At 40.9% G+C, this 24,974-nt stretch overlaps 1 protein-coding gene across 2 annotated transcripts in view; it reads right to left on the reverse strand.

Annotated features, from left to right (window-relative positions):
- LOC127574642 (G-protein coupled receptor 20-like) overlaps nucleotides 1–24,737 on the reverse strand; it is a 39,150-nt gene extending 14,413 nt beyond the window's left edge. The window contains exons 1-3 of one of the 2 annotated variants that reach the window (XM_052023813.1): nucleotides 24,615–24,737; nucleotides 5,200–5,283; nucleotides 2,042–2,073 (exon numbers count right to left, since the gene is read on the reverse strand). In XM_052023813.1, coding sequence (XP_051879773.1) covers nucleotides 2,042–2,065 — 24 coding nt within the window. In that variant the 5' untranslated portion in view covers nucleotides 2,066–2,073; nucleotides 5,200–5,283; nucleotides 24,615–24,737. The remainder of the gene's footprint in view (nucleotides 1–2,041; nucleotides 2,074–5,199; nucleotides 5,284–24,614) is intronic. The other variant, XM_052023814.1, reaches the window with a different exon arrangement.
- Between the last annotated feature and the right edge of the window lie 237 nt (nucleotides 24,738–24,974).

Consider the following 24,974-nt stretch of genomic DNA (forward strand, 5'->3'; position numbering starts at 1 on the left):
TAACAGTTGGTGGCTGGTGGTTCCCTATGGAATACAAGGGGCTTCCAGTTGGGTCACTTCAGCCCTATCAGTTTATAATCATGTCTAAAGACCCAACAACTGTTATCCTTCAAAGTCTCCAGTAAGTTGACTGAAACACGTGGGCGTTTTTTCTGCTTTAATTAGGTTCTTTTTTACTCCATTTTCCGCATAAACTTTTGCTCCCATAATGGTATACCTCCTTTGTGGGAAAATAAGCACAACCCTAGTTGTGGTCCTAGTTGGAGTCTGAGGCTCCAGATTAGCAGACAGGGATGTGCAGATCTCTCAATGTGTTTACAAATGCACATTGAGATTGCCTTGTGAATTAATATACTCGAGGCAACCTCTTCAGCCTGCTTATATTCACAGGAAGCTGGTAAAATAAATGTGAAGAGGAAATAGCTGTTGCTTTTAAATTGTTTGGTTTTTGTTAATCCCTGTGATTAATTAGGCTAAAGTTTCTCGGGAGGATTTGGGCCTAATCTGAAAAGAATTTTCCATCTTTTTCCTGATTTTGACTGCATTGTACTCAATTCCCAACTGAACAGCCCCTGTTGATCTATTACCAAGGATCTGATGATGTTGTGCTTGAATTGGTTATGCAGGAATTACCTATAGGAACTTGCCAACAGATTTTACCATTTTTCTCTGTGAGGAAATGCATGTTAAAATGTTGGCTACTAATATAAGCCATTAGAAGAGAATTCCCACATCAACCAATTTATTATAATATTTTCCTCTCTATAGATCATTTGTCTTATTAATGCATTGATTGTTCAAATAAAGGACATTTTTGGTGTTTTTAAATCTCCCACATTTTGAGCTATTAATGTTGCTACACAGCTGTTGCTGCTCATTTCAGTTTCTTCAGGGACACATGTTATGCTTTACTGAGCAATAACAAGTAAGTTACCAACTATTACTTGCTATTTTTATTTGATCTGTCTCCCCCTACTTAGAAGTAATTTGCTTCCTTTGGAATGAAAGAGGGGAAAATTCCTAATCGAGGCAAACTTAGATTTGACTGCCCAACATTATTGCATTTTAAAATGATTACTTCAAATATATCATTAATTATTTTCTGTCTGTTCTGTGCTTTTTCAAAACAAGTGCTCTAAGATAGTGTTGAGTGGTTCAAGAGATCAACAGTGCTAGAGGAATAAATCATTGTGGGTCATGGTCATGCAGAAATAGTTGGACGCCACTCAAAATCATGGCCTGGATTGTAAAGGGTTCTGCTGGCAGTCCTGTGTAGAACTGTCACTACTTAACAGTGAAAATGCCTGCAAGTTAATAGGTGTCTAATGGTCAGTGTGGACTTGATAGGCTGAAGGGCCTGCTTCAGTGCTGTACTGTACGTCTCTAAGTTACAACTGCAGTGTAAATGCAGAAGTCCCAAATTGATTGGCCAATTTCCGCTGGTGACTTTCTGGATGCTGTTCTCCATGTGGAGCCAACAGATAAAGCAGGAGGTTCCTAGAATTTCTCAGCTTTTAAAATAAGGAATCTTTTTTGCTGATTTAAGATGATCTGCCAGTCTATTCACTAGAATGGAGATTTTATAGCTGTAGGGAAAGAAGGGTAAGAGTAAGGTAAGTTATACTTTTAAAAATGGTTTGCAGCAATGTTTTTAGTTATTCAAAAATATTTTTCAATGCTTTTGAGTGCTTCTGGGACTTTCAGAAGCATTGAGAAACTTGGTCAGGGATATTGTTTTGTGAGTGGGACTTCTGCTCTGCTCATTCTCATTGCTCTGCTCATAGAATGAGCTTAATGCATTCTATGCACGTTTTGAACAGAAAGGGATTGGTTTGTCACCACCCACCCCGACAGCCTCCAAGGGACCTGAATCCACAGTCACCGTTGGAGATGTAAGCTCAATCTTCTGGAGAATGAACTCATGGAAAGCACCTGGCCTGGATGGTGTCCTTGGCCATGTCCTTAGATCCTGTGCTGATCAGTTGGCGGGGGTATTTGCAGACATGTTTAACCTCTCCCTGCTTCAATCTGAGGTTCTCACCTGCTTTAAGAAGACCACCATCATGCCGGTACCTATGAAAAACAAGGTAACATGCCTTAATGACTACTGCCCGGTGGCTCTGATATCCACGTCATGAAGTGCTTTGAAAGGCTGGTCAGGGCACACATTAACTCCAGTCTTCCAGACAGCCTTGACCCACTGCAAATTGCCTACCGCTGAAATAGGTCCATGGTGGACGCCATCTCCCTGGCCCTACACTCATCTCTGGAACATCTGGACACCTACTTTAAACTATTGTTTATTGACTAAGCTCCACCTTCAATACCATAATTCCAAGCAAACTCATCTCCAAACTCCAAGACCTGGGACTCAGCACATTCCTTTGCAAATGGATCCTCGACTTCCTGACCAACAGACCGCAATCAGTGAGGGTAGGCAGCAACACCTCCAGCACAATTATTCTCAACACTGGTGCCCCACAAGGCTGTGTCCTCAGCTCCCAATTCTACTCCCTATACACTCATGACTTTGTGGCCAGATTCTGCTCTAACTCCATCTACAAGTTTGCAGATGATACCACCGTAGTGGGCCGTATCTCAAATAATGATGAGTTGGAGTACAGGAAGGAGATAGAGAACTTAGTAACATGGTGTCATGACAACAACCTTTCCCTCGATGTCAGCAAAACAAAAGGGCTGGTCAGAGACTTTAGGAAGGGGTGTGGTGCACACGCTCCTGTTTACATCAACGGTGCTGAGGTCGAGAGGGTTGAGAGCTTCAAGTTCCTAGGAATGAACATCACCCATAGCCTGTCCTGGTCCAACCATGTAGATGCCACAGCCAAGAAAGCTCACCAGCGCCTCTAATTCCTCAGGAGACTAAAGAAATTCGTTATGTCTCCTTTGACTCTCACCAACTTTTATCGATGCAGCATAGAAAGCATCCTATCTGGATGCATCATGGCTTGGTATGGCAACTGCTCTGCCTGTGACCGCAAGAAACTGGAGAGAGTCATAGACACAGCCCAGCGCATCACGGAAACCAGCCTCCCCTCCATGGATTCTATCTACACTTCTCACTACCTCGGTAAAGCAGCCAACATAATGAAAGACCCCCACCCACCCCAGATGTTCTCCCTTCTCCCCTCTCCCCTCTCCCATCGGGCAGAAGATGCAGAAGCCTGAAAGCACATACACCAGGCTCAGAGACAGCTTCTATCCCTCTGTTATAAGACTATTGAACGGTTCCCTAGTACAATAAGTTGGACTCTTGACCTCACAATCTACCTTGTTATGACCTTGCACCTTAATGTCTACCTGCACTGCATTTTCTCTGTTGCTGTTACACTTTATTCTGCACTCTGTTATTGTTTTACCTTGTACTACCTCAATGCACTGTGTAATGAATTGATCTGTAAGAATGGTATGCAAGATAAGTTTTCACTGTACCTCGGGTCAAGTGACAATAATAAACCAATTCCAGTTCATGAGACCTGTTTGCAACACACAAGACCCAGTCACCACTCAGGCCCTTGCTGCCAGGATGATTTCAGCCAGCAAGATTATTTTTCAGGTGTGTAGAAGTTAAGCATGTGATATAGATGCAATTTACTGTTTGTGGCTAAGAGGGCCAAAATGGAAAAGGAAGCTTCCAGTCCCTTAGACATAATTGTGAATGGCACTGAGAACTGCATAGCTAAAACTGAATATTATTCTTCCTGATTATTATGGGGTCTTGCATTATGATGGCCAAGAACTCTGCTGAATGCATCCTTCAGCACCCTCATTTTGTGCCTCCTCCTCATGATCATGGCAGAGAAAATAGAGGTACTTGCTCCTCTTGTCCTCACCAAGAGAGGAAAAATTGTTACTGGTACTTTAATGAGATGCTTTGAAATTATTTGTGCCATGGTAGAATAGGGGTGATAGTGTTTGAAGGGTAGAAGAGGTGTGGAAATATGAGGAAACAAACATTGAGGTAAGTGTTACTAGCAAAAGGAGGTGTGATGAAATGTGGTGTTGTGAATGGAGGAGAATGGGTAAGAAATGAGTTGTGAATTCTGTGGGAAATGACTTATTGCATTATTGCAGTTGAACAGCTTGATGTGAGACCTTTCTAACAACTGAAAGGAGAAGGACATCTCTATTCCTGCCCACCTTTTCGACCATCACTTAATGCAGCTTCTGAAAGCCACAGCTTGTCTCTCCTATAAGAAGTGCAGTTTACTTGTCAATAGTGGTCATTGCTCCACTATCAGGGGAGCTGCTAACCATTAACACCGGTTGTGGCAGCAGCCTTCCCCTAGTGCGATAATCTTGGCTTCCCATCAATTTTGCTTCGTGATTGTACACGTGTTTAGACCTGTGCTACTTATTACAGGCTCAGATGTGTTTCTGCCCAGTCTGATATTATGCAAGTGTGTACTGCCGTTTGTAATTTTCCTTCATTCAAGACATGGTTATGGTTAGAACTGCTTTATGTATTAAAAATTCATATATAGCCTGCTCAGCTTGCTTATTGTCCACATAATTGAAGACTATAAAAGAACAATTATTTTAAACCTTGGTTATTTACAATATAAAGTTTAGAGACATGGAGTAAACCAAATTCATAGATCACAAATAGAAGTGAAATTGACAAAAATCTTAAATCTCTTAAAAGTCTACCGGGGTTTAAAGAATTGTGGATTACATTTTATATAAATGTTACTCTTCCATTCATTAAAATGTCCTCCAGCTCCAGAGGGTGAACCTACCCTCATTAGATTGGCGCTGGGGAGTATTCTGACATACTAGCTGTGATGTATCCTCTTTAGTAGACCAGTTACATTTCAAGCAAGTTGCTCTCTGAAATGACAATATCACCTTAGCAGAGGACAAGATTGACATGTTAGACAATGAGGCTGACATGTCCAATGGTGATATTAGAGCTCCATAAAGCATAAGTGATTCAAAAAATGGTTAGATTGGTGCACCCAATGTTTATGTTCTATATTCTATGTATCTTGAGGTTATCAGTCCAATAACACAATCATTGCTGTAGTGGATCAGCAACCATTGCTTATCACTGAGCAATCTCTTTGGATAGCACAGGTCCAAAAACCTGACCTCATTATTTTCACACCTCTAGGTCAGCAGGCTCTACTAATATTGGAAGCATAAACTAGGAATTGACTCTGAAAGGTTTATGCAACTTACCTCTATAGCCGTTTCCAGTTTCGTTAAGTTTCGTTAGGAATAAAAACAGAGAATGCTGAAAACACTCAGCAGATCAGGCAGCATCTGAGAAGAGACAAACAGCATCAATGCTTCAAGTTGATGACCTTTCATAAGAAATGAGAAACCTTAGAAAGCAAACATATTTTAAGTTGGAGAGACGGGGAAATATCATCAGTTCACTGATGAAACTTCATTGACTTGGAATATTGACTTTATTTCTTTCTTTACACTGTCTGATCTGCTGAGTGTTTCCAATATCTTCTCTTTCACTACTGACTTTAAGCACCTGAAATTTATCATTGTTTAGACAGCTGGGCAGCCTGTTTGCTCCAGCTCCAGCTTTTTTGGCAACAGCAAATGAGAAGCATGTTGAAAAAATAGCACTGATTACCTTTGAGGAACAAGGTGGCCATAGAAATTGAGGGGTCAGTGGTGGAGAAAGGGTGAGCAGCTTCAAGTTCCTGGGTGTCACACCTTGGAGGATATATCGTGGGTCCAACACATTGATACAATCATGAAGAAGGCACACCAGTGGCTCTACTTCGTTAAGAGTTTGGGGAGATTTGGTATGTCATCAAAGGCCCTTACAAATATCTATAGATGTATGGTGGAGAGCATTCTGACTGGTTGCATCACAGCCTGGTATGGAGCTTCCAATGCACAGGATTGCAAGAGGCTGCAGAGGGATGTAGACTCAGTCAGCTCCATCACAGGCACAACCTTCCCCACCATCGAGGACATCTTCAAGATGTGGTGCCTCAGAAGGCGGCATCCATCATTAAGGACCCTCACCATCTGAGACATGCCTCTTCCCGTTACTACCATTGGGGAGGAGGCACAGGAGCCTGAAGACCCAAACTCCGTGATTCAGGGACATCTTATTCCCCTCTGCCATCAGATTTCTGAACGATCCATGGACCATTATTCCTTTTGTTTTGCACTCTTTGTTTATTTTTGTAGTTTATAGATTTTTATGTCTTGGATTGTATTGATGCTGCAAAACAACAAATTTCACAGCATATATCAGTGATAATAATTCTGATTCTGATTCTGAAATTATACCTTGAAGTAAGCCTTTCATCCCTTTGTGCTTATTTCTAATAGCTCTACAAATAGAATGGACACGCCTCACCCAATATTCTGATTTTCAAGTTCCCTATCAATTAGCTAAAATCTGTTGTCAAAAAAGTTGAAGGTGGAGGGATTAAAAATAAAGTATGCATTGGACTACAATGATAGGAATCCTGAATTCAGGATAACAATGTCCTTATGTCACATTATGCTTAATACATTCCTCATCAGACTAATGAGCCCGTGCTGCTGATGATTGTGTTATGAGGAGAAATTAAGAAGGCTGGGCCTATACACTCTAGAACTGAGAACAATGAGGTGTAATCCCATTGAAACATACAGAATTCTTACAGGACTTGACAAGGTAGGTGCAGGGATAACGTTTCACTTGGCTAGCATCTAGAAACAGAAATTATAGACTCAGAATAAGGGGTTGGGCATTCAGGAGTAAGGTGAGAAGAAATTTCTTCACCCAGAGGATAATTAAGCTTTGGCATTTACTACCCAAGAGAGTTGTGGATGCTCAGGAACTGAATATATTCAAGACAAACATTGATAAATTTTTTGAAATGAAGGAAATCTAGGGTCTTGGAGTTAGTACTGAAAAGTAGTGCAGAGATAAAAGATCAGCCATGATCTTATTGAATGGCAGAGCAGATGTGAGGGATTGAATGGTCAGTATTTTTCTCTCAAAAGTGTTATCAGTTGTTTGAAACTATTAAAAAAAGCTTTAAAAACATTTTAAGAGACATTGTTAAATTTGTGCCAAGTGCAAGAATTAAGAAGAGCCATTAAAACTTTTGCAGTCTTAAACTTTAGGATATGATTAACATTTTAGCAGTGAATTTCTAAAATCATAAAACTGTTTGCAGATGATGTTCAAATTTACTATGTGCCTGATTACTGAATGGTGAAATATTTTTAGATTTTCTACAGCTTCATATTTATTTTCTCTCCCAGTATCTTGCTAATGGATCAGGCATTAATTGACTTTCAGAGTCAATGAAGTACGTTTGAAGTGTTGTTACATAGAACATAGAACACTACAGCACAGTACAGGCCCTTCGGCCCATGATGTTGTGCCGACAATTTATCCTGCTCTAAGATCTAGCTAACATTTCCCTCCCACATAGCCTCCTATTCTTCTATCATTCATGTGCTGTTATCACTGTCTTGTAGACAACCATGTCAGCGATTTGCATACAACGAAGTTTTATAATCAAATGGGCAGAAAAGCTTTCAGTAATGTTGCTTGGGAGACAAATGCTGACTAGGTTACAACAAAAATGCCCCTCCTTAGGATAATGCCATAGGATCTTTTTATCCTGAGAGGGTAGAAAATTTGTGGCAGAGAGGCCATTTGGCCCATTGTATCCATTATAAGACCATAAGACATAGGAGCAGAATTAGGCCATTCGGTTCATTGAATCTGCTCCACCCTTCGATCATGGCTGATTTAATTTTCCCTCTCAATCCCATTCTCCTGCCTTCTCCCCGTAACCTTTGATGCCCTCACTAATCAAGAACCTATCAAATTCCGCTTTAAATATACCCAATGACTTGGCCTCCACAGCCGTCTGTGGCAATAAATTCCACTGATTCAACACCACCTGGCTAAAGCAATTCCTCCTCATCTCAATTCTAAAGGGACATCCTTTAATTCTGAGACTGTGCCCTCTGGTCCGAAACTCTCCCAGCCAAAGACGTACGGATTAGGAGCTGTGGGCATGCTATGTTTGTGCTGGAAGAGTGGCGACACTTGTGGGCTGCCCCTAGCACATTCTCAGTAACACAAAAAGATGCATTTCACTGTGTGTTTCGATGTACGTGTGACTAATAAATAAATATCTTATCTTATATGTATCGTATATCCTCTCCACATCCATTCTATCATGGCCTTTATGTTTGAAAAACAGTTTCTCAGCCTAATTCGGCAATAGCTTGACAGCTTTGGTTCTTCAAGTTTTTATTTATTTGTTATTTGCGATCCAGGAGTTCCCAACATGTATTGTCCATTTCCCATTTCCCTTGCCAGGCCAATCAGGAGTCAACCACATTGTTGGTCCTCAGTCATACACAGGCCAGATCAGGTAAGAGTGATAGATTCCATCCACTGATCCTTCCACCAAGTACTTTAAATCTGTGTCACCTGGTTGTGACACGTCTGCAAAGGGAATTTGGTTCTTCCTATTTGCTCTGTCTAAACATCTCATAGGTTTATATACAACCCAATTAAATCTCTTCTCAGCCTCCTCTGTTCCAAAGAATAAAAACGCAGTTTCTCCAATCTTTCTGGTAGCTAAAATTTCCCAGTCCTGGCAACATCCTTGAAACTCTTGCATCCGCTCTAGTTCAATCTCATTTTTCCAGTAATATGATGACCAAAACTGTATACAGTACTCAAACTGTGGCATTGTATTCTGCTCTAGTGTTAATTCTCAGGACTTATTTTTCTATACCTCAAGTAATAAAGGAAAGCATAGGCATGCTTTTTAACCACTTAACTAACCTGTCAGCTACCCTTAAGGAATCATTGAACATACATACCAAGGTCCCTCTGTGCTAACACAGAACATAGAACAGTACAGCACAGGAACAGGCATTTCGGCCCACGATGTCTGCGCCGACCATGATGCCATTTTAAACTAATCCCATCTGCCTGCATATAGTCTTGATTCCTCCATTCCCTGCCTGTTCATGTGCCTGTCTAAATGCCTCTTAAACACTGCTATTGTACCTGCTTCCACTACTTCCCGGCAACTCATTCCAGGCAGCTCCCACTCTCTGTGTAAAAATCTTGCCTCATAAATCTCCTTCAACTTTCCACCTCTCAACTTAAAGCTGCATCCTCTAGTAGTTGACATTTCCACCCTGGGAAAAAGACTCTATCTCCCCTCTCTATTCCTCTCATAATTTTATGTACTTCTATCAGGACACCCCTCAACCTCCAGGGAAAACAATCCAAATTTGCCCAACCTCTCCTTATAACTAATACTTTTTAATCCAGGCAACCTCCTGGTGAATCTCTACTGCACCATCTCCAAAGCTTTAGCTTCTTTCCAGTAATACGGTGACCAGAACTGCACACAATACTCCAAATGTGGTCTCACCAAAGTTTTATACAGCAACATCATGACTTCCCGACTTTTATACTCAACACCTTGATTAATGAAGGCAGGTATGTTGTATGCATTATTACCCTACCTTATCTACTTGTGTTACCACTTTCAGGGAGCTCTGGACTTGCACCCCCAGATCCCTTTGTGCATCAATGCTCCTAAAGGTTCTGCCACTTACTTTCCTCTTGCATTTGACCTCTCAAAGTGCAACATGTCACTCTTGTCTGGATTAAACTCCATCTGCTCTTTCTCAGCCTACATCTCCAACTGGTCTATATCCTGCTGAATCCTTTGACAACATTTCCCACCATCCACAACTCTGCAAATTTTTGTGTCGTCTGCAAACTTACTAATCAGCCCACCTACATTTTTGTCCAAATCACTTATATATAGAGATTCTAGTACTGGTCCTTATGGAACACTACTGATCACACAGCTCTGATCAGAATAACACCACTCCACTACTTCTCTCTGTCTTCTATGGCTGAGCTAATTTTTGAATCCAATCTACCAAGTCTCCACTGATGCTATGTGCCTTAATCTTCTGGATCAGTCTACCATGAAGGACCTTGTCAAATCCATGTGTACATCATCCACCGCCCTATGCTCATCAATCATTTTGGTCACCTCCTTGAAAAACAATGAGGTTTGTAAGATATGATCTCCACAGCCAAAACCATGCTGACTATCCCTAATAAATCTACACTTTTCCAGATGTGAGTTAATCCTATGCCTCAGAATCTCCTCCAATAATTTCCCTACCACTGATGTAAAGCTCACTGGCCTATAATCTCCCGATTTGTCTCTACTGTTCTTTTTAAACAGAGGAACAACATTAGCTAATCTCCAGTCCTCTGGGGCCTCACCTGTGGCTAAAGAGGGTACAAAGATTTCTGTCAAGGTCCCAGATCTCCTCTCTTGCCTCCCTCAATAACCTAGGATCGATCCCATGAGGCTCTGGAGACTTCCACCTTAATGCTCTTCAAGAGCACCAATACCTCCTCCTCATTACTTGTTTAGCATGCTGCCCACTTCCTCCGGCTCCAGGCATAAATTCCATCCTTTGACCTTGAGTGTTCCTAATCTTTCCTCAGTTACCCTCTTGTTTTTGATGTATATATAAAATGACTTGGGATTCTCCTTAATCCTCCTTGCCAAAGACATTCCATGGTCCCTTTTGGCCCCCTTAATTCCCTGTTTAACTTCTCTCCTGCTTCCTTTACATCTCTCAAGGGCCCTGTCTGATTTCACTTCCTAAACCTTACATATGTTTTCTTTTTCTTTTTGACTAAAATACGCAAAATCTCTTGTCATCCAAGTTTCCTGAACCTTGCCATCCTTGTCTTCCGCATGGGAACATGTTGGTCCTGAATTCTGACCAGCTGGCCTTTGAACAAGTCTCACATGCCAGATGTGGACTTGCCCAATAACAGCTGCTCCCAATCTACTCTCCCCGGCCCCTGGCTAATATTGTCATCATAAGCCTTTCCCCAGTTTAGCATTTTCCCCCGAGGTCAGTCATATCCCCCATCACTCGCTCACCTTGTCTATGGTCTACCTATTATTATTTTGGACAGTGAAGAGAGTTATCTAAGATTACAATGGAATCTAGATCAACTGTGAAAGTGGGCCAAAGAATGGTAGATGGAACTTATCTCGGACAAGTGCGAGGTGTTGCACTTTGGTAAGTTAAACCAGGGCAGGACTTGCACAGTAAATGGTAGGGGCTTGGACAGTGTTATAAAACAGAGAGACCTAGGGGTACAGGTACATAGTTCCCCGAAAGTGGAGATGCAGGTATACAGGAAGATGGAGAAGGCATTTGGCACACTTTGGCACACTTTGCCCCAAAGACAGGAAATTATAGGCCAGTTAGCCTGACTTCAATGGTTGGTAGGATGTAAGAGTCCAGTGTTAAGGATGAGGTTTTGGGGCACTTGGAAACACATGATAAAATAGGCCGAAGTCAGCATGATTTCTTTAAGGGGAAATCTTGCCTGACAAATCGGTTGGAATTCTTTGAGAAGTAACAGGCAGGATAGATAAAGGAGAGTCAGTGGATGTTCTTTACTTGGATTTTCAGCAGGCCTTTAACAAGGTGCCGCACAAGAGGCTGCTAAACAAGATAGGAGCCCATGGTATTACAGGAAAGGTAATAGTATGGATAGAAGATTGGCTGACTGGCAGAAGGCAAAGAATGGGAATAAAGGAGGCCTTTTCTGATTGTCTGCCGGTGACTAGTGGTGTTCCACAGGGGTCGGTGTTGGGTCCACTACTTTTCACGTTATATGTCAATGATATGGATAATGGAATTGATGGCTTTGTGGCCAAGTTTGCAGATGATACAAAGACAGGTGGAGGGGCAGGTAGTGTTGAGGAAGCAGGGTGTCTGCCGAAGGACTTGGACAGGTTGGGAGAATGGGCAAAGAAGTGGTAGATGGAATACAGCTTAGGGAAGTGTATGGTCATGCACTTTGGTAGAAGGAATAATGGTATAGACTATTTTCTAAATGGGGAGCAAATTCAGAAATGGGAGGCGCAAAGAGACTTGGGAGTCCTAGTGCAGGATTCCCTAAAGCTTAACCTGCAGGTTGAGTCAGTAATAAGGAAGGCAAATGCAATGTTAGCATTCATTTCAAGAGTACTAGAATATAAAAGCAAAGATGTAATGCTGAGGTTAGACCACATTTGGAGTATCGTGAGCAGTTTTGGGCCGCATATCTAAGGAAAAATGTGTTGGAGAGGGTCCAGAGGAGGTTTACGAGAAGGATCCCAGGAATGAAAGGGTTAACGTATGAGGAGCGTTTGATGGCTCAGGGCCTGTATTTGCTGGAGGTTAGAAGGATGGAGGGGGGGGGGGGGGGATCTCATTGAAATCTACCGAATATTGATAGGCCTAGATAGAGTGGACGTGGAGAGGATGTTTCCAGTAGTGGGAGAGTCTAGGACCAGAGCACACAGCCTCAGAATAGAAGGATGCCTCTTTAGATCAGAGATGAGGAGGAATTTATTTAGCCAGAGGGTGGTGAATCTGTGGTATTCATTGCTACAGATGACTGTGGAGGCCAAGTCATTGGGTATATTTAAAGCAGAGATTGATAAGTTCTTGATTAATAAGGGTGTCAAAGGTTACGAGGAGAAGGCAGGAGAATGGGGTTGTGAGGGAAAAATAAATCAGTTATGGCCGAATGGTAGAGCAGACTTTATGGGCTGAATGGCCTAATTCTGCTCCTCTGTCTTATGGTCTTATGATCACTTGCCTTCATTGATCAGGGCATTGAGTACAGGAGTTGGGATGTCATGTTACAGTTGTACAAGACGTTGGTGCAACCACACTAGGAGTATTGTGTGCAGTTCTGTTGCCCAGCTATAGGAAGGACGTCACTAAGCTGGCAAGGGTGCAGAAATGATTCACAAGGATGTTACTGTGACTGGAGGGCTTGAGTTATAAGGAGAGGCTGGATAGGCTGGGAATGTTTTCCCTGGAGGTTAGGAAGCTGAGGGGTGACCTTATAGAGGTATATAAAATAATGAAAGGCATAGATAAGGTGAATGATCATGGTCTTTTTCCCAGGGTACATGGATATGAATGGTTTAGAGGGATATTGGTCAAGTGCATGCAAATGGAATTGGCTCAGGTAGATAATTTGGTTGGCATTGATGAGTTGGGCTGAAGGGCCTGTTTCTGTGCTCTAGGCCTTGTTGCATCTCACCAAATTTTGCTGATTGAATTCCATTGCCCTTGTCTATTCAATTGCCCATCAATATCCTTCTGCTTTCATCCTCACTCTCATTCACAAGGCTAATTTTTGTACCTTTTTTTTTATCATATTCCCTGTTCAATAAAAATCATGTATATATACTGCAGTCTGCAAGAGTCTGAGTACTGAGCCCTGTGGAACCATACTGGAAACAGTCTTCCAGTGTCAAAGACACTGGCAAACACCCGTCAACTTGTTCTATCAAGAGAGGCTAGACGGTTTGGGTCCATATTCCTTGGAGATTAGAAGAAAGAGAAGTGACCTTATTGAAACTGATTAGATCCTGAGGGGGTTTGATAAGGTGGATGTTGAGATGTTTTCACTAGTGGGAGAGTCATGAACAGGAGGATGTTGCTACAAAATAAGGGGAAGTCACTTAAAACTGAAGTGCATAGAAATTTCTTCTCTCCGAGGGTTGTGGATCTCTGGAATTCTCTGCCACTGAGGGTGGTGGAGGCTAGATCATTAGATATATTTATGGTGGAGATAGATATATATTCGAAAGATTGAGGAATTGAGAGTTACAAGGAACTGCTACAGAGGAGGATTTGAAGCCAGCATAGATCAGCCACGATCATATTGAATGGCGGGGCAGGCTCGAGGGGTCTGGTGGTCCACTCCTGCTCTTACTCTCTTGTGTTCTTGTGGACTTGTATTACCCTTTGCTAATGCCACTGAGCCTGTTTTGGATCAAATTTGCTACTCTCCATTGGATTCCATGAGCCTTTCCTTACTTGACCAGTCTGCCATTTGAGACCTTGTCAAATGCATTGCCCTCATTGACCTTCCCCGTTAAGTTCTTAAAACATTTAATCAGGTTATTCATAAAATCATAGAGTCATGGAGTTATACAGCACAGAAACAGGCCCTTTGGCCCCTACTTGTCCATGCTAACAAAGTTGCCTACCTGAGCTAGTCCCATTTTCCTGGCCCATATCCTTCTAAACATTTCCTCTCCATGTATCTGTCTAAATGTCTTTTAAACGTTGTAATTGTACCCACCTCTACCACTTTCTCTGGCAGTTCATTCCATTTACCTACCACCTTCTGTGTGAAAACATTACCTCTCAGGTCCCCTTTAAATCTTTCCCCTCTCACCTGAAACCTATGCCGTCTACTTCCACACCCTGGGAAAAAGACTGTGACCATTCACCTTATCAATGCCCTTCATGATTTTAACTAGCTTCGTAAAGTCAATCCTCAACCTCCTACGTTCTGGGGGAAAAAAGCCCCAGCCTATAAAGTTTCTCCTTATAACTCAAGCTCTCCAGTCCTAGTAACATCTTTGTGAATCTTTTCTGTGCCTTTTCCAGGTTAATGACATTCTCCATCTAGCTAGGTGACCAGAAGTGCACACAGTATTCCAAGTGCAGTCTCACCAACGTATTGTACAGCTGCAACATAGGAAGTCGAGTGTTGCCTGCTCTCTAGTAGGGCCATTTACATATTGTATGAGGAAACTTCCCTGGACACAGTTAACAGATTCCACCCCATCCAAGACCTTAGCACTATGGCAGGCCCATAGGGAAGTTAAAATCACCTACTATTATTCCTACAGCTATCTGCGATCTCCCTACATATTTGCTCCTTGGGGGGTGGGGGGTGGGGGAGGGTGCCTACAGCGCAATCCCATGTAAGTGACCACCCCCTTCCTACTTCTAAGTTCCACCCATATAGCCTCACTGGTCGATCTCCCAGGAATTTCCTCTCTTAAGTACTGCCGTCAAAGTACAGTTGTCAAACACAACCTTCCCTTAGTATATCTGTGCTGAATGTTCTTGACTAATCTATGCCTTTCTAAATGAATATTTACACTATTCCTCACATCTGTTTTATTATTCCATATGAAAGATAGCACACGCAGCGCTCCTTCAGAAGTACTGGCCCATGTCTGTGTTCAAACCTCTGGGGCAAGTGGAGGAGGGAACATAACCCGGTGTGTTACCACTAAGTAAATTCTGACACTTAACAGTTAAGTTAAATCAATTCATCAGTTAGGTACAAAATACGGTTGAAAAATTTTATTTATAAAAATGTCATTTGTTTGGATAATAAAAATTTCTGTTCATGCAGACTATGAGTTAGAAGTATATAAGTAAATGTGAGTTATTAGAAGCAAGTTTGTATGTTCAATTAAATGATCATGATCATAAGACCATAAGACATAGGAGCAGAAATAAGGCCATTTGGCCCATCGAATCTGCTCCACCAGTCAATCATGGCTGATTTTATTTTTCTCAACCCCATTTTCCCGCATTCTTCCTGTAACCCTTAATCCCCTAACCAATCAAGAACCTATCAATCCCTGCCTTAAATACACCCAATGACTTTGCCTCCACAACCCTCCGTGTTAGTGAATTCCACAGATTCACCACCCCTCTGGCTGAAGAAATTCCTCCTCATCTCAGTCCTAAAGGGACGTGATTATTACAGAATTCCCTCCCACCCTCCCACCTCCCCCCCCCACACACACACACACACACACCTCTCTTACCCTTATCCTCACCCACCATATAATGCTATATTGTATATGACTATAATTTATATTAGAAGCAGTTTTCTATATTCTGCCTATTACATTTGTCTATGTACAGTCACGTAATGCTGCATGGTCTCAATCTCAATCCCTCCCTAAATAACGAATCTGCATGGAAGAGATTGAGCCGAGATTACATCATGAAGTGAGCTACTGCTGGGGTAAATGAGCACAGAGTGAGGTTAAAGTTCAAAAAAGTTATTTAATGAGAGTAGAAATTCAGCACAGAGTGGAGATAAAAACACAAAATGCCACACTCAGCAGCTCAGGCAGTATCTGGCAAGTCAGATACTGTTGAGTGTTTCTAGCATTTTCTGGTTTTATTTCAGATTTCCAGTATCTGTACACTTCTTTTTGATTTTCAGTAACAGAGTTGAAGGAGACAATTCAGTAGACTATCTACAATAGACTAAAGCTCCCATCTCAGAATATAAACCAATACTTTTTTTACTCTCACTGGATAGCCCTTTCACCTCTTTGCTAGCCATTGGCTTTCTCATGTGGACATAGCAGATTTCAGGCACTATGTGAAGAGGAATTGGTAACTTTGTCTGATGTCCTGACTAACTTCGAGGTATAATAAACTAAAATGCCAATTCAAGAAGGCAGTATTAGATTATCCCCAATCAACATTAAGCACTGAAAATCTCTTCACTGGTATTTCGAGACTGTATGACTCTATGACTCTTGGACAAGTTAGGACCAGATCTGGAAGGTCTATCCATTAAACCCTACTATCTGCAAGACATCGTGTCAAAGTAAAGTGCACAGAGACTGCACTGTTATTTTGGATATTTATTTTCTCAGGTTTGTCTTTTAATTATTAGGGAAATTATGAAACATTTGTAATACTGGGCTTGTACCCTTTCAGGAATTTTCAAATGTGATCAACTTTTCTCAATGTTGTGGCTCGAAATGAACAACTGCACAGAACTGGCTTTCCTGTGTGAAAGCAGCAGGCAGTAGAAAATGCTCTCTCTTTTTCTACGACTGTTTTAATAAAGCACTTTTTCCATTTAAGTTACTGAATATACTGTAGTATCTTAAATGAATGAGATAAATATATTGTAACACTTTATGAAAGGACATTGACCTGCAATGAAAACCTTGATTCTCCACAGAAACCACTTGGCCAACTTAGTGTCCCTGGCATTTTTGGTTTTTATTTCAGATTTCCAGCACCCACAGATTATCCTTTTGTCGCTGGTAGAAGCAGGCTGTTTCCTGTGGGTGTGAGGTCCAGACTGAAGGTACATTGATCTTTGTGCAGAGCAAAAGGAAATCTTCTTTCCTTGGACTTGTGACGTTATGGAATCTATTTTGAGGAGTAATAGTTGAGGAGGTAATGTGTTAACATTTCAGATTTGAGTGGCTGGGTAGGTGAGGTGAGGTGCAGGAATCAGGAAAGAATAAAATGGGATTAGTTTAAATGGGTGTTAGTGTAAATCGGCACATTGGGTCAAAGGGTCTATGAATGTACGATTATATGTGACATAAAGGGTGATAAAGGAAGATAGTGAAACAACAGGGAATTGTAAATAGGTTAATTTTCTGGTTTGTTAAGTAATTTCTTTGTATGACAGCTGAAGAGCAATCCTACCAGAAAAAAACCTTGGTCAGTAACCAAATCAAAGTAGTTTGGCAATAAACTTCATATGATGTACACAATAATCTAATGAAAAACATAATAATCCTTCAGGTGTATTATTTGGATGTACAGAATGATATCTGAATATTCTAATACCTTTCATTATTACCTATTTAATGTTCACTATTTTTTTGGGTAAGTGTAGAATGGAGACTTAATATGTTTTCTGCTACATGGTTAGGAGACATCTGAAAGGAACTTTTCAAAGCTGACCATAAAACAATATTTTCTGAGGCATTGGAACATTTCTCCAAAATAAAAATAGAACATGTTGGAAATACTCAGCAGTTCAGGCAGCTGCCGTGGAGAGAGAAACAGAGTTAAATTTCAGTTCAATGGCTCATCAGAACTGGGAAAAGTAAGACAGTTTTAAAATGCAAAGTAAGTGAGAAAGAAGGGAAAGAGAAGAGGCTATATTTGATGGATTGGAAGGCAGGCGTAAAAGTGAATAAGAAAGAGATAGAAAATTCATGTTGGGGGTCAGTTCTGATCAGATAGCAGATTGTTCTTCTTAGGAGCTGGGAATATAGTGGGCCAAATACTACTCTGAGCTCTTCAGCCAAACTCACCCCAGCTGACATGTTTCAGAATGAGGATTATTAAAAAGGGAAAAGAATCCATACTTCCCCAAGAGGATTTCTTCCTCCATGGAGAACATAAGAGGATGAATTTCTTCAGGGTTTTCTTTCTGCCATGCCACCATTTGACATTCTGTTGGCAGTTAGGGCAAAAAGCTGACCTATCAATATAGTTGACCCTACATAAGATTTGGGGCAAGGTCTTAGGCCTGGATGGCAGTATTTCTGTTCCACTGTTCTTTTGCCAGAGGAGTTCTTCAGGAAGGTTGCTATTCTGTTGTCTGAGAATGAGATTATGCCCTTCATGACTCCATTACAACATATCAAAAAGATTACTCCAAGTATAAGAGAAATGTATTTTACCACATGAATTCCTTTGTACTTTAATTTTCTGTTACTATATTTGTTTCCTTCTCAGTTCTTCCCCTTTCCAGCTGCCATGTCATCACTAGATATGTCTGCTTTATTTCAACTAATAAGCACTTCTTCTCAGCCTTTGAAAATGCTGAGATTATTTCAAACATAACTTTTGGCCATGAGATAGAAGTTGGCTCTCAAGTGATATCATTTGGGCAAAAGGGAAATAGTGTCCGTGTGCAGCAAATGAATTGCAAAACTACATTAAAAATAAATGAAAACGTGCTCTCAACTCCCTACATCAGCTCTTTTTACCTTAGCTCTGCAGAATGTGGTCTGACAGCTGCACGACATGTTAATCGCACCAATATCACATGAAGTGATATATTTTTGAAAAGAGCTGATGTTTTCATGTGACTTGTGCACATGAAATTTTTCCCGATAAAGATTTGGGATCCTTTTCTTGCAGCAACAAAGATACAGGCCCTTGACATACTCTGTGCAGAAACTGCAAGTTCATGGAGCTTTCAGAATTAGTTTGCAAAATAATACCCCATTATTCTGTGATGAAACAGAGATTTATCATGAGCTCTGACCAGCTGCTGGTCCCACCACAGTAAGCCTTGCCAAAACCAAATTAATTGCAACCTCGTTGTGAGCCTCTCCATTGACATTAATCATGTCATGAAATTGCTGGATTTTAGACGTTAATGTGAATTAATCTCACTACAGCCATTTGGAGCTGGTAAATCAAGTCATAAGAATCCGGTTAAGGGCGATTTATGCTCCTGCCATGCCTCACAGCCTTGCAGGCTGAGAAAGAGAGTAATTAAACTCTGGAGTCTTACACCTGCAGGTTTTAGGATGTTCCCAGAGATTTTAAAAATCCCTTTTATGCCTGTCTTCACAGTCACAGTTTTTTTAGTTGGACCATGGTACCAGAAAGGTGAAGATAAACCAGATGGAATTTGGCCTTTACTCAAACAACTATTTCTATGCTGCAATGAAATCTGTTCCACTGTTCCTTATCTGAATCATCATGCTGGTTCAATTCTTCAGAGTTAAAGAACGTTTTTATTCTTAACACATCGCTCCTCCACTCACTCACGTCCCTTTGATGATCAATGCACCAATTTCCAAATACAATGATTTACCTTATACTCTTTTTCTGATTATTCCTTTTAATATTTTTCTAACTTTTCCTTTTTGTCTCTTTTTTCTCTCTCTTAAATCATGCTTACTTTCCCTCTCTTTAATTCTCTTTCTGGCTCTAATTCACTCTGATCCCACCTTTGTCAGTTGGTCCATTTCTTTCTCTATGATTATTGACATGACTTTCCTCAAATCCCAGATATAACATTGCCACTGTTAGGCCATTATCAATTCAGAACCGCAGCATCATGTAGTGCAAAGATAGTGCAATCAGAGATGAAAAATCCAGATCACATCATTCACCTAGAGATGTACTATGACAGCAAATTCTGGATCTCTAGTGTGTTGATGACTCTATGTATTCTCTGTGCTGCCTTTATCTGTTGCTATAATGGAAACATTAACCTATCTATAAGTTTGAGGACTTGAAGTTCTCTGAGGTTATTACTATTGTCTGCCATAACTATTTTTTGGGGGACTGGTGGAACTTATTTTAATTCCACATGTTCCCTAACTTGTCCTGTCTTACCTCAAATAGGATAGTTATTGGACCTCCTCGGAATTTTAGAACCCCAAGTTGCAAAGTAGTGTAGCAGTTAGCATTATGCTATTACAGCGCCAGCGACCCCGGTTCAATTCCAGCCACTGACTGTAAGGAGTTTGTATGTTCCCCCCGTGTCTGCATGGGTTTCCTCTGGGTGCTCCGGTTTCCTCCCACTTTCCAAAGACATACAGGTTAGGAAGATGTGGGCATGCTATGTTGGCGGCTGAAATGTGGTGACACTTGTGGGCTGCCCCCAGAACACTCTATGCAAAGATGCATTTCACTGTGTGTTTTAACCTACATGTGACTAATAAAGATATCTTAAAAAATCTTAGTTGCAAATGTGGAAATGGTAAAGGACCATCGGAGACCACCTGAGCATGAGAAAAAGAAGAGGGATTGACTGCATGTGTAAAACTGAACAAAAGGGAGGAACTTTTGTTTAAAAGGTGAACAAAAGGGAACCTTTTCCCTCATCAAAAGGTGAGGGATGAGAAAGTTGAAGGGTAGAATGTTGTCTTTAGTCGCTAGTGCTGGAAGTGAGCGAGACACACACTGAACTGAATGGAGTTGCAGTTTCAGTAGGTTCTTGAACTTCTTGCCACTTACAGAGGGACATGCTAACATTTCTCAGGAAAATCTGGGTTATTATCGGATCCAAAGATCAGCACTGCCAGTAGTGCCGTACCATCTCAGTGGTGAACTGGAGTGTGCGATCAGTTTTTGAGGTCGTCCAGTCTTCGGCATCTGACTTGAACCCACAGTGCTGTGATTATGAGCAAGAACGCTACTGAATGAGCAATGGTTGATACGAGTGGGAGAAAGAGGAGTGATTGAGTGCATATGATAGAGAAAGAGACAGTAAAAGTGAACACAGAAATTAAGTGCGCATATGCTTGCATGTGGCTATGTGTATGTGCGTCCAAAAGACAGACAGATAAGTAATAAAATAACCTTGTTATAAGGGCTGAAATAAAAGCGGAGAATGCTGGAAATACTCAGCAGATCAGGCAGCATCAGCAGTTCTGAGCAAAAGTTACCGCCATGAAACATTGACTCTGTTTCTCTCTCCACAGATGCTGCCTAACCTGCTGAATATTTCCAGCATTCGTTGTTCTTATTTCAATTTTACAGGATGTATACTCTTTGCTTTTCTTATTACGATGTTTGGACAGCTTACAATACAGACTCTAAAGTGAACGCACACACTACTTTTCTTTCTGACCAGTTTACCACATGCATTTTCAAAGCTTATATTTTAATGAAGAAAAAATGCAGAGAAGGAATGAACTTCAGATCACCCATGGCTTGTACACCACTCTTGAGAGGCAATATAAAACAAATACAAAAATAATTTATGCGGGAGAGACAAGTATAATAACAATAATAGAATTAGAACATAGAACATGGAACAGTACAGCATAGGAACAGGCCTTTTGCCCACAATATCTGTGCCGATCATGACGCCAATCCAAAGTAATCCCATTGCTGTCATATCTGCTTCCACCACTTCCTCTGGCAGCACGTTCCAGACAGCTACTACTCTCTGTGTAAAATACTTGCCTTGTAAATCTCCTCTAAACATTCCCCTTCTCACCTTAAAGCTATGCCCTCTAGTAGTTGACATTTCCACCCTGGGAAGAAGACTCTATTCACCCGATCTATGCCTCTCATAATTTTATATACTTCTATCAGGTTGCCCCTCAGTCTCTGACACTCCAGAGAAAACAATCCAAGTTGTCCAGCCTCTCCTGTAACTAATACTTTCTAATCCAAGCAGCATCCCAGTGAACCCCTTCTGCACCCTCTCCAAAGCCTTCACATCCTTCCTGTAATGCAGTGACCAGAACTACACACAATACTCCAAATGTGGCCTAAAGAAGTTTTGTACATCTGCAACATTGCTTCCTGATTTTTATATTCAACGCCTCAGCCAATGAACACAAGTATGGCATACGCCTTCATTACCACCCTGTCTACTTGTGTCACCACTTTCAGGGAGCTATGGACTTGCATCAAGATCCCTCAGTACATCAATGCTCCTCAGGGTCCTGCCATTTACTGTATACTTTCCTCTTGCATTTGACCTCACAAAGTGCAACACCTCATATTTGTCCGGAATAAACTCTATCTGCCATTTACCTGTCCATATTTCCACCTGATCTATATCCTGCTGAATCTTTTAACAACCTTCTGCACTTCCATGTCTGCCAATTCTTGTGTCATCTACACACTTACTAATCAGCCCACCTACATTTCCGTATCCAAATCACACACATATATCACTAACAACAGAGGTCCCAGCACTGATGCTTGTGGTTCAACTGGCATCTGGCGCTTGGAAACACCACCACTTCCTAGTTCGTCTCCAAATAACATGCTCCTGCCTTGAAAATGTATTGCCGATCCATCATTGTTGCCTGGTCAAAGTCCTGTATTTGCCTACTTCTGTGGGATTACTTGTTTAACTATACATTTTCCAGCAGTTCAAGAGCTGGCTCACTGCCACCTTTTGAAGAGCAATTAGTGATTAGTCATAAGTACTAGTCTAGCTGGAGATGTGCAACTGAAACAGAACACTTTTGCAACAATTGTGTTCTCCACTGTTCCTCTCCTGGAACCTTCATTCCACATTTGACAGCAAATTAAGGAACTCAGATGGTCCTTCAGTTTGAAGGTAAATTGTTACCATCTCTTCATCTTTGTGTACGATTCTAAAGGAGGTCTCCACTCCCCCTCATCATGTTCATTTCCTTCATGAAACCTGCTCTCTCTCCACCAATTCATGACCTAAGCTGGCTTTCTATTCATGCACGTTACACCCAATTGACCAGTTCAATCACTGGTCATTAAATGCAAAGATCTTCCTGTTTATTGAAACTGACATTAAGTTATGAGCAACTAAAGTTTATTTCAGTACAATGTTAGCTAAATGAGTGTATAATTTTCAGTAGCAACAAACAATCTGCTGGAGGAACTTAGCAGGTTGAGCAGCATCTGTGGGAAGAAAGGAATTGTCAACATTTTGACCTGAAACGTCGACAATTCCTTTCCCCCCCACACATGCTGCTTGACCCACTGAGTTCCTTCAGCAGATTGTTCGTTGCTCCAGGTTCCAGTATCTGTAGTCTCTTGTGACTTCAGTATATTTTTCAGTGCCGATGGCATAATTGGGAATTTTGGTGCTTAGGTGACCCTGACACTCCTCTACAAGCTCCAGCTGAATGCTCAGCACTCTGGAGGATGAGTGGGGTGGGAAGAAGGGGGAGGTGGTGGAAGTGTTGGAGAAAGGTTAGGGTACTTAAAGTTCTCGTGACCTATTTTGAATTGCTGCTCTGAAGTTCCAGGAAATCTGGTAGTTTTTATAAATCTGAAACGTTCCCAGCAACATCTTCATCATGAAGCCATACATCAGGCTGAAGCAAGTTGCCTGTGATCTTAAGGTTATTTTTGTCTGTCACCAAAGCTCTATTTTCTACCTCCAAAAATCATTTACTTCCAATGCAGTTTCTATCATCTGCTAAAGTCAACATTTGTGCATTCATCATCGCTAGATTAGGTTCCTCAAATTCTGTCCGGAGTAGTCTCATTTCCTGCACAAACTCCACTTCATTTCGAACTCAATGCCCCAGTTCATCACACAAATTTAAGTACAGTGATTTCCCTCACATTCTCTGAGCAGTATTACTCTCCTCCTTCAATCAGCACCAAACTTCAAAGCCATCAATTTCGTTTAGTCCCACTTCATCTTCCATCTCGAAACCACCATCTACTTACACTCTACCTAGAGCTATTAAGCACTCTCTACATTCTCTCCTCCACCATCAATGCTTTTACTTCATATTTTGAAGCTATCTCCTCCAGTACACTTCCCATACTTCCCACAAAAGCATATTAAAATGTGATCCTTTGAAATATACATCTACCTTCTCTTTTTTTCTGTGGTAACCTTGGTTTCCTTTTGTGGTTATAAGAAATGCCCTGCCACATTTAACCGAAAGATTCCACCACAGAAAGGAGCTCATTTGCTTTGCAATAATCGAAAAGGAAAAGTTACTGAGTGTCCAGAGGTTATTTATCTCGCTATTATCACTAATGGAAAATACTTCGATACTGATAATACACTTAAATGAAGATAATACACTTAAATGAAGAATGCCAGAAGTGGCATGATTAACAAAAGATGATATTATAAATTGTCTATGTTCTCTTAAAAAGTCAGTGCTGGAAAGTTTAATCAAACTGAAAGAATTGGAAATAGTATTTATTGTATAGTTAATCTAAAATATTATTTAATATATTACTTTTACTGAAAGACTCCAATTTTACAGTCAACAGTATATGTAACTCATGTATCGCAATCAACATGTCTAATGTTGAAATTCTGGTGTTGCACCATGTAATAACTGGCAAAATAAGTATTGGAGAACTTTAAATCTTAATTTATTCAAAACTACTACTTAAGATCCCTTCTAAAAACATGCTTGGTTTGTTTCATTAAGGAACAAAGACTCTAAATATTGAGAGAATTTCACTTCTGAATTTTAAAATAGGTTGAAATATTAGTTGCATTTCATAAATTGTCCTTTTAAAACTTTCCTTACAGAGTGCACATTAGGAGAACTTACTTGCAGTCGACTTCAGTGAGAGCAGCTGGTTCCCTCTGTAATTCAGATGTTTTACTGATGTGACACACAGTGCATCGTTTTGGATTTGCCTTTGGCCAGCTTAGAGGAACTCAGGGATGATTTAGAGGCAGTTGACGTCAGACCTTTCTTTTACTTAAAGTCTGCTCTGCTTTGGTAAACTGCTGTGAACTGCTTACAACCCACGGATTCTCAGGGACTGGAGGATTAATGTAAATAAATTTAAACCACAGAAAATGTAGACTGCAGAAAATTTAAATTAGTGAAATGTGTAAAAGAGAAAAAATGGAATTAACAACTTTTTAATAAAAAGAGTAACATTATAAACTGCACATACATTGT

Source organism: Pristis pectinata, chromosome 9 (genome assembly GCF_009764475.1).
Source record: "Pristis pectinata isolate sPriPec2 chromosome 9, sPriPec2.1.pri, whole genome shotgun sequence".
In the NCBI taxonomy this organism is placed as follows: Eukaryota; Metazoa; Chordata; class Chondrichthyes; order Rhinopristiformes; family Pristidae; genus Pristis; species Pristis pectinata.